This window comes from Penaeus monodon, chromosome 40, assembly GCF_015228065.2.
Source record: "Penaeus monodon isolate SGIC_2016 chromosome 40, NSTDA_Pmon_1, whole genome shotgun sequence".
Taxonomy (NCBI): domain Eukaryota; kingdom Metazoa; phylum Arthropoda; class Malacostraca; order Decapoda; family Penaeidae; genus Penaeus; species Penaeus monodon.
Window position 1 is genome coordinate 20791350 of NC_051425.1, and position 18460 is coordinate 20809809.

General features: G+C 38.1%; 1 protein-coding gene across 1 annotated transcript in view; it reads left to right on the forward strand.

Annotated features, from left to right (window-relative positions):
• Positions 1–18218, forward strand: part of LOC119598034 (glycine-rich cell wall structural protein-like) — a 47389-nt gene extending 29171 nt beyond the window's left edge. The window contains exons 2-3 of the mRNA XM_037947676.1: positions 15675–16236; positions 18083–18218. Of these exons, the coding sequence (XP_037803604.1) occupies positions 15675–16236; positions 18083–18218 (698 nt within the window). The remainder of the gene's footprint in view (positions 1–15674; positions 16237–18082) is intronic.
• The last annotated feature ends 242 nt before the right edge of the window (positions 18219–18460 follow it).

Consider the following 18460-nt stretch of genomic DNA (forward strand, 5'->3'; position numbering starts at 1 on the left):
CTTCGTCCCCGCCACCGGTTCTCCTGCAACGGCCAACTCCTGGATAATTACGCTGAACTTCTCCTGAGGCTGGTTGCCAGCCGTGGGTGGCAAGACTTCTCTATAAGTAAAGATAATCTTATTTTATTTAGAGTAAATGATGGGTGGGGGGGGCAAGAATCATAGTTTAGGAATCACTATTATCAACTGAGGTTAAGTAAGAACTAATATATTTCACATTTTTCTAGCAGTGTTTGCAAATGCATGTGAGAAGCAGTAAGTAAAGTGGGGCTTTGCATTTCTTCATTGAGTTACTAAACATATTTGCATTAAGAATCTTTAATTTCTTTATGAATAATTGACAGTTACTAATGATGCCTTTCAGGTGTTCCATATCTGTCAGGCAGCAGGCAGAATCCAATTCATGGTTAATAACCATTTAAACGCACACTACCACCAACCGACCCACCCACACACACATATCAGTGTTATCCATTGCAGTTAAACTGCATTTCTTCATTGAGTTACTAAACATATGCATAAGAATCTTAAGTCTTATGAATAATTGACAGTTACTAATGATGCCTTTCAGTGTTCCAATCTGTCAGGCAGATAGGCAAATCCAATTCAGGTTAATAACCATTTAATACCGCCACACTACACAACGACCCACCACACAAACATATCAGTGTTATCCATTGCAGTTAAACTGCATTTTTCATTGAGTTAATAAACATATTTGCATTAAGAATCTTAATTCTTTATGAATATTTGCAAAGTACTAATGATGCATGCAGGTGTTCCATATCTGTCAGGCAGGAGGCAGAATTCGGACTCGTTCCTTTGTTCCCAACGGCACAGTGTTTAATCAGCAATAATTCGTGTGCGACTTGGTGGTACACTTTGACTGTTCCCCCCCAACGGGGCCCTGAACAGTTTTCTGTTTGAATGCTGAGATTGGACAAGGTGAATGGAAATGGATCCACGCAACGGCAAGGATACACCAATGGTAATGGAAATGGTGTTATAACGCGTTAACGGAAATGGCCTACAGCATGGCAATGGGAATGGAGTACTAATAGTAACGGAAACGGATACATCCAACGGCAATGGGAATGGAGTTCTAAATGGTAATGGGTAATGGAAAGGCTACACAACGGTAACGAAATGGGCTACACCAACTGCAACGGGAATGGCTTCACCAATGGTAACGGGAATGGATACACCAACGGTAACGGAAATGGCCTACACCAATGGTAACGGGAATGAGTATAATCAATGGCCACATGGTAACGGAAATGGATACAACCAACGGCAACGGAATGAAGTTATCAATAAGGCAATGGTAAACGAAATGGATACACCAACGGTAACGGAAATGATACACTAATGGCAACGGGAATGGAGTTATCAATGGCAATGGTAATGGCAACGGAAATGGACTACAATAACGATCAACGGATTATACCAACAGTAATGCTCATACGAATGGCAATGGAAAATGAAATGTTATTGTTAATGGTACGGAAATGGATATACGAATGGTAAATGGTATAAGGGATAGCAATGGCAATGGTAAGGTGACTACCAACGCGAAACGGTAAGGAAACGGCAGTGGTAATGGAGGAATGGTAATGGATATTATTTATGGTGACCCTAATGGTAACGGGATGGTAATGGTTGTGAGCGACAAATGGAATGGCATTAATGGTCTCTATCACACGCCGAGCTTCTAAACGACGAACCTATTCCTTTCGTTCTCTCGCTTCTGATTTTTTTTTTTGGGGGGAGGGGGGGGGAAATGTAAACAAAGAAAACGAAGTACTTTAGAGAGAAAAATTATTAACAGTATTTGATAAGCTCAGTGGTGGGAACGTGTAGTAGCTTATTTGCAGGATGATAGCATAAAAAGTGAAAACATTTTTTTGTTGTTTAAACAATATAGGAACATTTATTCTGTTGAAATCAGCCCGGATAGTGTTTGAATTGTTCAGATCAATTCAAGTTTTTGTATGAAGAAGTTTTACTTAGAAAGGTTATCAAATTGATACACGGTGCATAAACTTTTTATATGTAATGGTTTTATGTTTATCGTATAATACAGGAATAAAATATATATTTAAAAATGAATTTATGAATTTGCAAATAATTTGGTGTTGTTACATCAAAGTTACAGAAAGAGAGAGAGAGAGGAGAAAACGGACTCGACACTTCAAATGTATTAAGTATGTAGATTAACACGCAACAGACACAGATACACCTATATATGATATGAACACATATATCAATATATATGATATATATACACACACATGCCCATATCAATTATATATATATATATATATATATATATAGATATATATATATATATATATATATACTCACATGCATGTGTATATATAATATATAAGCACATGCATATATATACTATATATATAATTATTATATATATATAATAGATATAATATATATAATAGCTACATATATATCATTAATATATATATATATATATATATACATATACACACATACACATTTATATGGAAAAAAAAAATAGATATAAGAGCTCATTTTAGTCCATAATAACACAAGGTAGTTCCATGGTCAACTTGTGGTCGTATCATTTCCAAAGAGAGGGTTTGGCAACAGAAACATTTTCTTATATCAAATTTCCTGTCGAATCGAACCTTATAATATGTGCTGGATTGTTGTTCTTTGGTTTTTATATTTGGTAGTGTGTGAGGTGATACGAGGGGCAATGTTGTGGGTACTCAACTATAGTCTGTCTCATTTAGAGTGATGACTCTCGAGTGGTTAATATTATCCCGCAATAACAACGGAAAAAATCACATTCTGAATAGAAAGGAACATAAAAACGGCATCCATATACATTGCTAGCAGTATCGGGGAAAAAGGTAACTGTCACCAAGCACACAGTCAGACATATATTAATCCAAAAAAGCATTGTCCACACAAGCTTAACGCCTTCTCTCTGTGTCTATTGCTAATTTTATAACAGGGGTTTTCAGCGATTATAGTCAATTTTAATTTTAGAGCTAAAATCTGAAGAAAGTAGAGGGCATTCACCTGAATTATAAAAATCAAGAAATCGAGCATGCTGAAACGTAATGTTTCTTGTTTTGTTTAGTTCGCTGACGAGGATTGATGGTTCTTGAGGGTAAGAGGATAAAGTTTAAGGGTTGTGAGACGACGTGGATTTAGCATGCTATACTTTGTGTATCATCATGGTGCAGCAGCATAAACGTAGATTCTACGTATTTTCCAAATGCATTCAGCGTGGTTCCAATCTCATGATTCAGTGATACAGTTGCAGTGGACTAGGGACTTTCGTTTTTCTTTTTCTTTTTTTTCTTATAACACCACACAAAAATGAATGTCTATAAACATGACCATCAATTTGCATTCATAAGTTAAGATCACTGATGTCCATTTCGCGCAAAATAACTAGTAATTTAGAAGAAAAGTATAAATGAACCAGACGTATCTCGTTATTAGCATATAAATTCCCTAAATAAACATACATAAACACACACGCACATGTATATTTATGTAGATTGACAGATAGACTATGTAAAAGTTCCAGAAATAAACTGTGCAAAAAATCCTTTTCCAGTACTTAAACAATTGCACAAAGAATAAAACAATAATAGCAGCGTATAATTTGATTAAGATATATATTTTGAAGTAGACATATACACATATATGTCTACACATCACAGAAAAAATCATGTTCTGCTTACACGGACCATTTTTTTGGAATGATCATGTCCTAAAAAAAAAAACTTACAAAAAAAAAAAAAAAAAAAAAAAAAAAAAAAAAAAAAAAATGTAATACATGCATACACCATACAAATATACATGTAGACTGACAGAGACTAGTTAAAAGTGCCAGGCATTGCCCGGGAAGAATTTGCTTTCCAGAATAGGTAAAAATCGCACAATCAGTTTTTTGTTTTAAAAAAACAATAACTACAGACATATTATTGGTGAAGAAATACATTGTGGAATAAATCGTTTTACTCAAAAATATACAGAGGGATCACACTCGGTACACACTACTTGGCAGGATCCATCCCTGTATTACTCTCCACGTCATCATCAGCCATCAGGCAAAATTAAAAAACCTCAGGAAATGGGTTTTATCTGTTGGCAGTATATTGATTCAAAAGATTATTTAATAAGAAGGTAGGTTTTGTTTAACTACACACCTGCTTTACCATATACTTCTGATGCCATCCGTCCTTTGTTATTCCTCATGTCAAGTTACCCAAGATTTAACTTCTTTGGATCACAGGGGATTAAGTAGAAAAGGAATTTAAACGGTAGCCGGCAGTGAGCTTTATTTATGAAATAAATCTATGTATGTATATATACGCATATACAGTTATACACACACACTCACACAAATATGTGTGCATATTTACATGTTCATCTCCATGTGTATACACATATATATCTGTATAAATGTAAGAGTGTATATATACACATTTACTTACAAGATAAGCATATATGTATATGTATATATTCAAAGGCACATACAGTACATTTAAACACATGTATATGTGTCTATACATGCACACATGTATGTGTGTATATATACACACATGTATATGTGTGTATGTGTATTTGTATAGATACGTATATATATAGATATACATATCTAGACAAAGAGGAGAGAGATATGCGTGCTATATAACGTAATATTACACACACAACTTATAAGCACATACGTGGTATATATACACCCTTGCATATGTGTGTATACATATATACTTATATAGTAATATATACACATATATATTCAAATATCTATATCTATATCTATATATACATATATACAATATACATACACATATGTATATATATACACACGAAACCACACAAAAAATATATGTAAGTATGCACATACAAAATCAGTCGCATATAAGGTTATCCACATACACACACATATGTATATATATATATATATATATATTTTTAAATTTAAAAATATAGAATGAATAATATATATATATATATGTGTGTGTGTGTGTGTGTGTGTGGTGGTATGTGTGGTGTGTGTGTGTGTTATGTGTGTGTGTGTGGAATGAATCTGTTTGTGGTTGTGTTTATGTTTATTATATGTATTAAAACAAAAGGTGTGTCACACAGATATATAAATAGTCACACATAATACACATGATATCATATATATAAACAGATTTGTATAGTCCTTAGTTTTCTGTTGATTATACCTTTTATTCGTTAAAATGGAATTAGTTCTTTGAGAATATACCGCGTTACAGGAATTGCTTGATCAGTCAATACGTAATTACCTTGACCTGAGCATGCAGAAGAAAGCAAAGAGCAGTATATAAAGCGGTGGCTCCAAGCACAGTAGTCAGTGTGCTTCACTCCGCTTTTTCTTCTCGCCGAATCCTATACCACTCTCTATCGATAAAGATTCTTCTTGAAAGAAATCTAAAATGACTTCTATTAAATCTACTTAAATATTACTAAGTAAGGAGAACACTAATGATGTCTTATATATATTTATATTATATATCGTGTGTGTATGGTTGTGGTCTGTGTTTGTATGTATGCCGTGTGTGTTGTGTATGGGTTTTGCATGTGATGCTTGGTTCTCTTGGCTTAGTAGGGATATACATATGTAGATATTATGAACTATTATTTATATATTAATTTGTTATTATTATTATCATTATATATAGATAGAAGATAGATAGATAATATAATAGATATACATTTGCAATATATTATGAATAGCAAAACACTTACCAAGTTGATACAATGAAGAAAACCCACCATACAAAAACTAGATTTATGGCAAGGTGAGACTACAGTTTCGAAAGCCACCTGGATTCCATCTTCTGGGTATGCAGGTTGGATTCGAAAACTGTATGTCTCACTTTCAATAACTCTAGTTTTTATATTGTGAGTTTTTCTTCCAGTACATTTATATTCTATTTTATATACATGGAATAATGTTGACATTCGCGTATCTAATCCTTATCATATATTTTGCAGCTTTCATTGGAATATGTTGGTAGAAAGCAAATTACTTGCCACCTTCAAGGAAATGGTAACGGCAATGGGAATACAAAATGAAATAGAGTACATAGACAACGGCAGTGGGAATGGTTATGGCGTCAGTGGAAATCGGAAAATGGTGTGAATGGTAATGGCATATGTTAACGGAAATGTGTAAATGGTGTGAATGGAGCATTCAGAAATGGATAAATGGCAATGGCGATATACCAATGGTCAATGGTGGAATGGAAATGGCCAATGGCGGATATCCAATGGGAATGGTCTCTGTGAATGGAAATGGCGCTTATGCCAATGGAAATGGTAATAGGATATACCGTGATGGAAATGTGTAAATGGTAATGGGGTTGGAGTCAATGGAATATGGTGTAAACGGAGGATATACAAACGGAATGGAGTGACCGGGTACGCCAATGGCATTGTGGATCCCTCAGAGCTATAGCTGATGCCAGGAGGTGGAGGTGTCCCAGGTGTTGACTACCAAATCCTGGCCTTCGTCCACGCCACCGGGTTCTCGCAAACGGCCAACTCCTGCGATATTAGCTGATACTTCTCCTGAGGGCTGAGTTGACAGGTGGGTGGACAAGACTCTCTAAAAGTAAAGCTAATCTTATTTTATTTTAGAGTAAGTGATGGGGGGGGGGAGGGGAAAGAATCATTGTTAGGACACTTACTATCAACTGAGGTTAAGTAAGCACTCTATATTTTCACATTTTTTCTAGTAGTGTGCAAATGCTTGTGAGAAGCAGTAAAAAAGTAAAAGTGGGCTTCAAAAGAGCCGTGTATAGTTATATCGGAAAGAAATTAATTAGAATCCAATTGATGGTGTTAATAACCATTTAAACGCACACTACACCCACCGACCACCCACAAACACATATCAGTGTATCCATTGCAGTTAAACTGATTTTTCATTGAGTACTAAAAATATTTGCATTAAGAATCTTCAATTCTTTATGAAATAATTGGACAGGTACTAATGATGCATTGCAGGTGTTCCATATCTGTCAGGCAGGAGCAGAACGACTCGTTCCTTTGTCCAACGGACAGGTAATCAGCAATAACTTCGTGTGCGATTGGTACAACTTTGACTGTTCCACGGCCTGAACAGTTTTACGGTTGAATGCTGAGATCGGCAAGGGAATGGAAATGATACACGAACGGCTAAGGGATATACCAATGGTTAATGGAATGGTGTTGTCAAACGGTAACGGAAAGGCCTTACACAGCAATGGCAATGGGAATGGAGTTACTAATGGTAACGGAAACGGTACACCAACGGCATGGAAATCGAGTTCTAAATGGTAATGGTAACGGAAATGGATACACCAACGGCAACGTAAATGGCTACACCAATGGTAACGGGAATGGCTACACCAATGGTAACGGAAATGGCTACAGCAATGGTAACGGGAATGGAGTTATCAATGGCAATGGTAACGGAAATGGATACACCAACGGCAACAGGAATGGAGTTATTAATGGCAATGGTAATGGTAACGGAAATGGATACACTAACGGTGAACGGATATACCAACAGTAATGGTTATACCAATGGTAATGGTAATGGAAATGGATATACGAATGGAAATGGTAACGGGTATAGCAATGGCAATGGTAATGCTGCTAACCAAACGAAATCGGTAAGGGAAACGGCCAGGGTTAATGGGAATGGTAATGGAGATTACTATGGGTTGCCACTAATGGTACACGGAATGGTAATGGTGGAGCGACAAATGGCAATGGCATAATGGACCTATCACACGCCGAGCTTCTAAACGACGAAACCCTTATTTACTTTCTTTCTCTTCGGTTACTGTTTTCTTTGTTTTTTTTTGCGAATGTAGCGAAAGAAAACAGACATTTAGATGAGAAAAATTATTCTAACGTATTTGAAGCATCAGTAGGTGAGGACGTAGTCATTTGTAGGAGTTAGGCCATAAAAAAAATGATTTTTTTTTTTTTCCGTTTAAACATATATGAACATTTTATTCTGTTGAAATCAGCTGGATCGTGTATTGAAATTGTCAGTATCATTCATCGTTTTTGTATGAGGAATGTTTTACTTGAAAAGGTATATCAAATTTGTACACGTGAGCCATAATCTTTTATATGTAAGGCTTGTATGTATCGTATAATACAGAATATGTATATTTTAAAAATAAATTTATTAATTTGCAATAATTTGTTTGTTTGTTAGATGACACTTCAAATAGTAGGAAGTGAGATTCACACAAACGCACAGAATTAGATAAAACTATATATGTATGAAACACACATATATCAATATATACACACACACACATTGATATATACTATTACTATATATATACTATATATATATATAATATTATATATTATATATATATATATATATAGTATACGCAACACATGCATGTGTATATATATTAAACAACACATGCATATATATATATATATATTATATATATATATATATTATACTATATATATAATATATTATATACTATAATATACTATATATAAACACATTTATATGAGAAAGAAAATGAGATATACGAGCCTCATTTTAGTACATAATAAAAAGGTATAGTTGCACCATGTCAAACTTGTGGTCGTATCATTCCTAAGGAAAGAGAGTTTGCCTAACAAACATTTTCCCCAATCAAATTTCTGTCGAATCGAAACTGAAATATGTCTGAATTGTTGTCTTTATTTTCTATTTGGTATAGTGTGTAGAGGTGATACGAGGGGCCAATGTTGTGGCGTACTCAACAAGCGGTCCTCATTTAGAGTGATGGACTTCGTTGAGTGGTAATATTATCCCGAATCACAAACGGAAAAATTCCATTCTGAATAGAAAGGAAAGGAACATAAAAACAGCATCCATTACAGTATTAGCATCTATTTGGGGAAAACAGCTAACTCACAATTAGCACACCAGTCAGGCAAGATATTAATCTAAAAAGCATTTCCACACAACGCTTAGATTCTCTCGTATCTATGTGCTTAATTTTATATACCTAGGTGATTCGCGATTATAGTCAATATAATTTTATTAGCAACATCTGAGGAAAGTAGCCAGGGCATTCAATGAAATATAAAAACAAAAAAGAGAATGCTGAAACGAATAATGGTTTCTTTGTTTGCTTTAGTTTTCCCCGCTTGACGCGGATTGATGGTTCTTGAGTAAGAGGATAAAGTTAAGGGTGTTGAACGAGTGGATTAGCATGTATACTTATGTATTCATCATGGTGTCAGCAGTCTCAAAACGTAGATTGTACGTTATTTCAAATGCATCAGCGTGGTTCAGTCTCATTATCAGTGATACAGTTGCAGGTGGACTAGGGACTTTTTTTTTCTTTCTTTCTTATAGCACCACACCAAAAACGAATGTCTATACAGATGACCATCTATTGTATTCATAAGTTAAAATCATGATGTCCATTTCGCGCAAATAATTAGTAATTTTCATGAAAAAAGTTTAAATGAACCAGAATATCTAGTATTAGCTTATATATTCCATAAATAAACATACAAAAAACACACACACGATTCCTAATAGGTATGTAGATGGTATTCTTTAAAAGTTCCAGAAAAGAAAATAAACTTGCAGTACTTAAACAATTGACAGAGAATAAAAAAATAACAGCAGTGTATAATTCCGATTAAGATAATAATTTTGAAGTAGCCACACACAATATATCTACACATCACAGAAACTTCATGTTTTGAATTACATTTGACCATCATTTTTTTGAATGATCATGTCCTAGAATAAAGGAAATTTTTAATACATGCATACACATACACAAATAATATGTAGACTGATAGAGCAGACTAGTTAAAAGTGCCAGCATTGCCATGGAAGAATGTGCTTTCAGAATAGGTACCAATGCACAATCAGTTAAAGCATAATTACAGACAGTAATCATTGTGTGAGTAAATACATCTGTGGAATAAATGTTTACTCAAAGTATACAGAGACGACAACTCTGCTACACACCTACTTGGCGTCTACTTACCTGTATTACTCTCCACATCAACATTCAGCCCTAGGCCAACAATGTGAAACATCAGGAAACTTGTTTTATCTGTATGCAGTATTTTTATTCAAAGGGACAGAAGGAGACAGAGAAAGCCAGACAACATGAGAGAGATGAGAGAGAGAGATGAGGCCGCAAGTACTGTGTGCCATGTTTTGATAATTGGATTTACTGTGCGTGAAATGAGTTGTTATATAATTGTTTCTTTCCTCACCAAAATTCTGTCTATACCTGACAGAGTATTCACCAACCAACCAGTGTTTATGACGAGCATGATGTCATCAGCCACACTCCTAACGTGTTGGTCGCTTGTTCTCTACCCAAAGTACTGCTAAAGAATCGAATGGCTCTTACGGAATCTAGGATGGCAAAGTCGGTTGCATACTTCTAAACGTGTAAAACGAAATAATAAATAAGGTTCTATCAGTAACGTTACAAAGCCAACCAAATTTGTGCGCAGTAGATGACGAAACAAAAGTCAGATGAAGCCCTATTTAGACATTCAGCATTTGGTGGCCGACCAAAATGGATAAATCATGAAAAAAAGAAATATATTACATGTGCTGCTGAAAATTATAGAGATTATGCCCTTAGCATTCAGCTCGAAAGCCCGTAAATAAACACCCGGCACTAGGTATCATGCACATACGAAACAGCTTTATTTTCAAGATCGTTGGTGATCTAAGGGAAAGATGAAGCAAATTCCCCAAGATACTACTCTGGTAAAGGCCATAGCCATACTAATAAGAAAAAACGCAGAAACAAAACTATAGAGCTGAAAATAGAGGAACAGAGCTATCTGAGTATGAAGGTGATTAGCATCGTCCTCATACTGTATTAAAGGGGGAAACATTTCTGGAAAATGACTAATTACATATTACATGCCTCATGTCTCCCAAAGTGCATATGCAGCACGTTACACGCAGACACACTCACACACACAAAAGTACACATATGTGTATGTATGTATGTTACACAAATATATGCATGTGTGTATATATGTATATTAGAATATGTATATCAGATATTCTATAACTAAATTTTTATATATTATATATATATCTATATATATATATATATATATATATTATATATCATATATATATATATATACAGTATTATATATAGACGATAGTAATATATATATATTATATATTATATATATATTATATATATATATATCTATAATATACACACCACAACCACACAACCCACACACTATACAACCTACATATAGTATATATATATTATATATATATAATTATACAAAATATATATCCATTATCTAATGCATATGCATATATACCAATCATCATTCATCATCAACGCCGACGGGGGCGTATATGGCTGCATCCACCTTCGCTCCATCCACCGAGGGTCCCTCATGAAGAGTCTCCGGCAGGCCCTAGGCCCATCTCTACTTCCCGCCGGGACAGTTTCATTGAGTGCCCAAACCATGACCTCTTAGGTCGTCCCACAGGCCTTCTCCACAGGAAGTCTCACAAAGAGACAAACTGATGGGCAGGGTTCATCCACAGAGAAGCAGAGCTAGGTGCCCATATAGCCTGAGTTGGTGAACCCGGATATATGAATAACAGGTCCCATACAGTCTCACGCTGACGACGTCGGTTTTGGACCATGTGTCCTGCCAACTGTATCCTATGATTTGGCATAGAGACTTTTGATACAAAATGTTTATCAAGACGAGACTCCAAGGCACAGATAGTGTCCAGTTTTTGCTTCCCATAGAGAAACTTAGCAATAAATAAAGACCATAAGACATTTAGCTTGGACCTTATGCATAGGTACCGACATACTCAAAGCTCGTGATTGATCGAGTTCATGGCTCTGCTGACAGAACAATCTGTTATGACTTCTTGGTCTGACAGCCCAGAGATATTGCGACTACTGCTACCAAGTTATGCAAAGCTCTCTGGACTTCAATGTCTCACTGCAAGCATGAATCGACGAACGGGTTCCTCTAACAGGTCCTCAAAGTCCGAATTCTGTATTGGTACAGGAGACCTCTAGCGCCCAGGGCTCACCTCATGCTAAATGCATCAAGAGCCGTCACCAGTGACTCCAGGGTACTCGGGATAGGATAGCAACATCATCACACAATTCAAGGTCTGAGACCTTGATAGTGCTCCCAGTGTTGCTCCACAATGACTTTGGTAGTAGTCCATGCAAGGTGTTGAATAGTTTTGGTGCAAAGACACAGCCTTGCCTCACCCCGAATTAACAGGTAAAGAAGTTTGACAGGCCCCCATGCACATTACAGCACCTTTCAGTACCAGTATATATATGCTTGCTTTTAAGCCAATAAACCTGTGTTGATTCCCCCGAGTGTCAGAATCTCCCATAGTGATCTCGATGCACCAATTTCAAACCCCATCTTGAGCATCTGGACGTAGGCTGCAAGCAAACCACAACCAAACTCACAACGGCATTTTACAATACTCATAGCGCCTAGGATCGGTCTATGTGACTTGCCAGGAGAGAATCCAGAATGTTCTGATCCTGGTGCCTTGTATTATGGTGGTCTTGGAGCGTTCAGAAGAAGTCGTGCGGGCAAAAACTTGTGCCTCGGTATGCTGAGCTGTGTAATGCCACAGTATGTTGCTACAATCCCAATGATCCCCTTTCCCCTTTCCAGAGAGGGACAGCCCTCAACAGGTCAAGGGGGAATGGTTACCAGAGTGCCAGATGGCAGCAAGACTGCATGCAAGACACATGCCATAGGTCACCCCCAGCCTCTTAGCAGTTATGCAGCTTTCCCAAATTCAGCTTAGAAATTACCTCCTAAACTCGTTAGGGTAGGAGGTTCCTAAGATTGTGATACAACTTGATCCACACTAAACTGTGGAGGGGTTCTACCGGTTACAACGACCTTAAAATACTAAGCCAACGTTTACGAACCCCAACATGATCTGAGATGATCTGTCCATCCACTGAATGGACCGCACAGTCATCTGTGAGGAGGACTTAGAGTTCAGCTTTCTCAAGGCTTGTAGACAAGGTGAAGGCCGTTACAAGAAATTGCAATCATCGTCTTCAGTAGGATTCTGAGGAACTGTTCCTTGATCCCTTTTCAGCAGTGTCCCAAGCTCTATGCACAAAGAGCGGACACATGTCTGATTGTCATTCAGCCGAGCCATGCAACAGATTCAGTGGCTCCAATGTCTCTAGGGAGATGAAATTTTGCTTGCCCTAGCGGCCCGTATGACAATGGTCTCCGGGCTGCTTCGAGTGTTTTGTGCTGGAAGGACTCCCACAGAACAAATGGTCCGTCAGGTTTTCAGTTCTGTGAACAATCAGAGGACTGCCATGATGGTGAGCCCACGGGCACACGCCCCCTCCCTCAGTCTGTCAAAGGAAACCCCTTAGAGTGACCATGGAGTGATGAGGACGTTTTTAAAGTAGAACCATAGAGTAGCCACATACCAGTCTATGGTCTAGTGCCACAGAACTCGCAATCAGTAAACCCTGCAATTCTGGAGGTCCCCACCAAGTCGCTAAGAAGAATGTGTGGTGATCTCCTTCGGTACGTACCCATATCATTATACCATGTCAGGGATACGGGTTGGTCTTGGATCGCTGTTACCAGCAGCCAGAAAATCCTCATTCTCTGGGACCTAGCAAAAGTCCAGAGAAGGAGGCTGATTTTGCTGCTGTGATCAGCTCAGACCATTGCGGGCTGACACATCTCGTCGTCAGTTGATCACAGATGGATACTGCATTGAAGTTGCACAGAACAATGCATATAGCTCACTGGGTGGCAATTGTCTACACGGAGTGAGGTGGCATAGAAAACCAGATTCCCCATCGAGTTACAAACATCAGTAGATGAATACACAGCAATAAGAAGACATGAAACCAAAAGCATGATTCCAGTCTTAACCCCATAATACGCTCATCAATTGGTGGTACCTCAACCTACCGAGGGTTGAAGTCGGCTGGAGATGGCTATGGATATTCCCATTAGAGGGTGATGACCATCGCCACAGCTCCCCGAACCAGTGGTAGGCGTACCCACCCATACTGATTGAGTCACTGCCAGGTCTTTTCACCTCCAAGAGGGCAGCCACCTAAACTCCCAACCATTCCAGTTTCCCTTGATAACAGAGGTAACTATTATCCTGCAAGGACCGATGTTCCAAGCACCTGGTTAGCTAACCTTAGGTTAAGCCTCGGACATTTGTTCCGGAGTGTACGCCACCTTGTCACACTGCCGACGTGGCGGCAGGCTGATGTGGAGCCCACCATCCGCTGGGGGTTCCCTAGGGCTTTGCCCCAGAAGCCTCATGGTGGATGGCGCCTGCTAGGGTGCAGACAGGACAAAGTAAAAAACTCTCATCCCATACTGATCCTAACATTTTCCCTCCCATCGGGACCACAGCCCACCTTGCTTGCGGGAGGGAGGGGTAGCACCCCTCCCCCAGCATACATCCATTATTTTGGTTAGGTTTGGTGAGGTATCTGGGGTGGGAAGAGGGCTGCAAAGCCCACATCCCTTGAGCCGCCCATTAACCCCAAGGGGGCTAAGGGGCAGTGAGTTGGTATGGAGCTGGGGTGTGTGCCACACACCGGTGGGGCCATGGCTCTGCACCTCTTGGAGCCTTATGCTGCTCCGAGATCTCCCCCCGTTTAGCCTGGGACGCAAGGTGCCCAGTATCCATGGGTGACCACTAAGGAGGCACTGCAAAGTTCTGACGGAGAGACTATGAACTGGCAGGGAGACTTATTCAGAGCTGCGCCCTTTTGACACATTAGGCTAGCCAACGGGAAAAGCAAGCGAGAAGGCAGCAAGCACTTAACACTATCGAGGACTACACACACATCGCTTCACATCACCCAAAAGCATGAAGCACCCAACCAAATATAAATACACACACAGACACACAACACCACACAGCACACACACATAATATATATAATATATGTATATAGAATTAATATATATATATACATATATATATATACATATATATATGTATATATATATATATATAATATATATATATATATATATGTGTGTGTGTGTGTGTGTGTGTGTGTGTGTGTGTGTGTGTGTGTGTGTGCGCGCGCGGGTATGATATATATATATATTTATTTAGACACAAACATAAATACATAGATAAAAAGACATAGATAGATATACTGATATAGATATATATGTCTAGGCGTGTATGCGCATGTATACATAAACGCACACACAGGGTATGCATATTATCTTATTACTTATTGCTTGATCAGTCTATCAGTAATTACCTTGACCTGAGCGTGTAGACGAAAGCGAAGAGCGGCTATATAAAGCGGGGCTCACAGCACAGTCGTCAGTGCGTTTCCACATCTCGCTCTCTCTCCTCGCCGGCTCTGTTCCTCTTACAATCGAGAAAAGATTGTGGAATAATTCAAAATGACTTCCTTTTTTTCCACTATTTCGTTAGTTGGTAAGAACAGTATAACTATGTACATATGTGTGTGTTATTGTATGTGCCTCACATATTTGTATTTATATTCATATACATCTCTGTTTCAAAAGAAACGTGGATGGTTGCGTATACTCTTGTGCATCTGACTTTTCTTCCCATTTCACAGCTCTCGTCGGAATATGCTTGGCAGAAGCCAATTACTTGCCACCATCAAATGGAAATGGCAACGGTAACGGGAATATACTCAACGGCAATGGAAATGTTAATGGCGTCAATGGCAATGGCGCATTCGGAAATGGTAATGGCGTGAATGGAAATGGCGGATATACCAATGGTAATGGCGTGAATGGAAATGGCGCTTATGTAAATGGAAATGGGAATGGTGCCAATGGAAATGGCATAAATGGTAATGGCGGATATACCATTGGTAATGGTGTGAATGGAAATGGAAATGGTAATGGTGTATATGCTAATGGAAATGGTGTAAATGGTAATGGGGTGTATGCTAATGGAAACGGTGTAAACGGTGGATATCAGAATGGAAATGGAGTGACCGTGTACGCCAATGGCATTGTGGATCCCTTCAGAGCTCTAGCTGATGCCATTGCGGTGGCGGCGTCCCAGGTGTGGACTACCCATCCTGGCCTTCGTCCCCTCCACGGGTATTCTCCTGCAACGGCCTACTTCCTGGATATTATGCTGATACATCTCCCGAGGCTGGTTGCCAGGTGAGTGGCAAGTTTTCGTTAAAAGGAAAAATAATCTTATCTTATTTTAAAGTAAAAGGGAGATAAGATGGGGGGGGGGGGGAAACAGTAATCATTGCAATACGATTTTCTAGTTTAGGAATCACTATTATCAACTCAGGTTAAGTAAGAACATATATTCCACATTTTTTTTAGTAGTGTTTGCAAATGCATGTAAGAAAGCAGTAAGAAAGTAAGGTGGGGCTTCAACAGAGCCATGATCCAGTTATAGGACAAGAAATAATTAGTAATCCCATTCATGGTAAATAACATATAAAGAACACCCCCCCCCCCCCCCCCTCCTCCCCACCCCCCCCCCCCCCCCCCCCCCCCCCCTTTTCCTCCCTTTCTTCCCCTCCCCCCCCCCACACAATGCAAGTTTAAAATTAATCCTTAATTGGGTTATATGCCCAGATTCAAACCGGGGGGGCTCTCTTGTTTAGCCTCAAATTCTCCCTAATTCTTTACATTCTATATAAAGGCAGAGTGAGGCAGGCATACTGGCGTTTCCAAAATTAACTTTGGGTTAATTAGGCAACGGTTTAATTAGACAAACTGGAGGGGATGCATGATGGGGTCTAAAAGTATTCAATTCATTTTTACAAAAATATTTATTTAAAACACGTTGAAATAAACAGGTAAAATACATTTAAACACTAAGATGCTGATAAGAATTAAGACAAACATTCAAAAATGCGAGTGAAAACAATTCAAGAGATAAAAAAAAAAAACGTAAAGAGAGCACATCACCCTATCAAGATAAAGAGAAAAAAGGTTAAAATGCCACCTTACCGCCTATAGCTCGTACTCTTACGACCAGGAACCCATCACGACTGCAGCCTCACGACCAAAATGCTCTCCCCTCCCTGACCTGGCTGCCCCGGCCTATATATATACACCTCCCCACAAGTAAGATGATATTAAGAGGGGAATCTCGGGTCAACCCAGGTGAAGGTGGCATTCCTCTCAAAAGAGGGCGGTGTCTTTCCCCTTTCCGAAATTAAGATTTTTACTTCTTTAAAAAGGCCATGTTGTAAAGCCTGCCATAAAAAGTAATGTAGTTTAGTTAAAATGACATGATAAAAAGAAGAACTCCATACTATATAGCCCCAGACACCATAATGTGCTCTCCAATACAGATGGATAAAAAGAAAACGTGGATAGAATTTTTAATTAACTAATTAAAAGACAAGAAATTATACATAAAAAAAATAGCAAAGCCGATCATAAAGACATCTCTCTCCCCCATCTTCCTGGACCCGTATACAGTCATTGACGGCCACATGTTTGCAAGCGGAAGGGGTAACTCTTCCATTCCATTCTTCCGTCTGATGGGTCGAGATTCACTACAACAGCAGTGTATAATTTGATTAAGATATATATTTTGAAGTAGCCACACACACATATATGTCTACACATCACAGAAAAATTCATGTTCTGAATTACACTTGACCATTTTTTTGAATGATCATGTCCTAAAAAAAAGAAGAAAAAAAATAATAATAACATGCATACACATACAAATATATATGTAGACTGACAGAGACTAGTTAAAAGTGCCAGGCATTGCCCGGGAAGAATTTGCTTTCCAGAATAGGTACAAATGCACAATCAGTAAAGCAATAACTACAGACAGTATCATTTGGTGAAGAAATACATTTGTGGAACTAAATCGTTTTACTCAAAATATACAGAGACTACACACTCTGCTACACACCTACTTGGCGTATCCTTCCCTGTATTACTCTCCACGTCATCATTCAGCCATAGGCAAAATTAAAACCTCAGGAAACTTCGTTTTATCTGTATGCAGTATTTTTATTCAAAGATTATTTAATAAGAAGGTAGGTTTTGTTTCAACTACACCCTGCTTTAGCATCTACTCTGATGTCATCCGGCCTTTGTTATTCCTCATGTCAAGTTACCCAAGTTTTAACTCCTTTGGATCACAGGGGATTAAATAGAAAAGGAACGGGTAGCCGGCAGTGAGCTTTATTTATGAAATAAATCTATGTATGTATATATACGCATATACAGTTATACAACACACACTCACACAAATATGTGTGCATATTACATGTTCATCTCCATGTGTATACACATATATATCTGTATAAATGTAAGAGTGTATATATACACATTTACTTACAAGATAAGCATATATGTATATGTATATATTCAAAGGCACATACAGTACATTTAAACA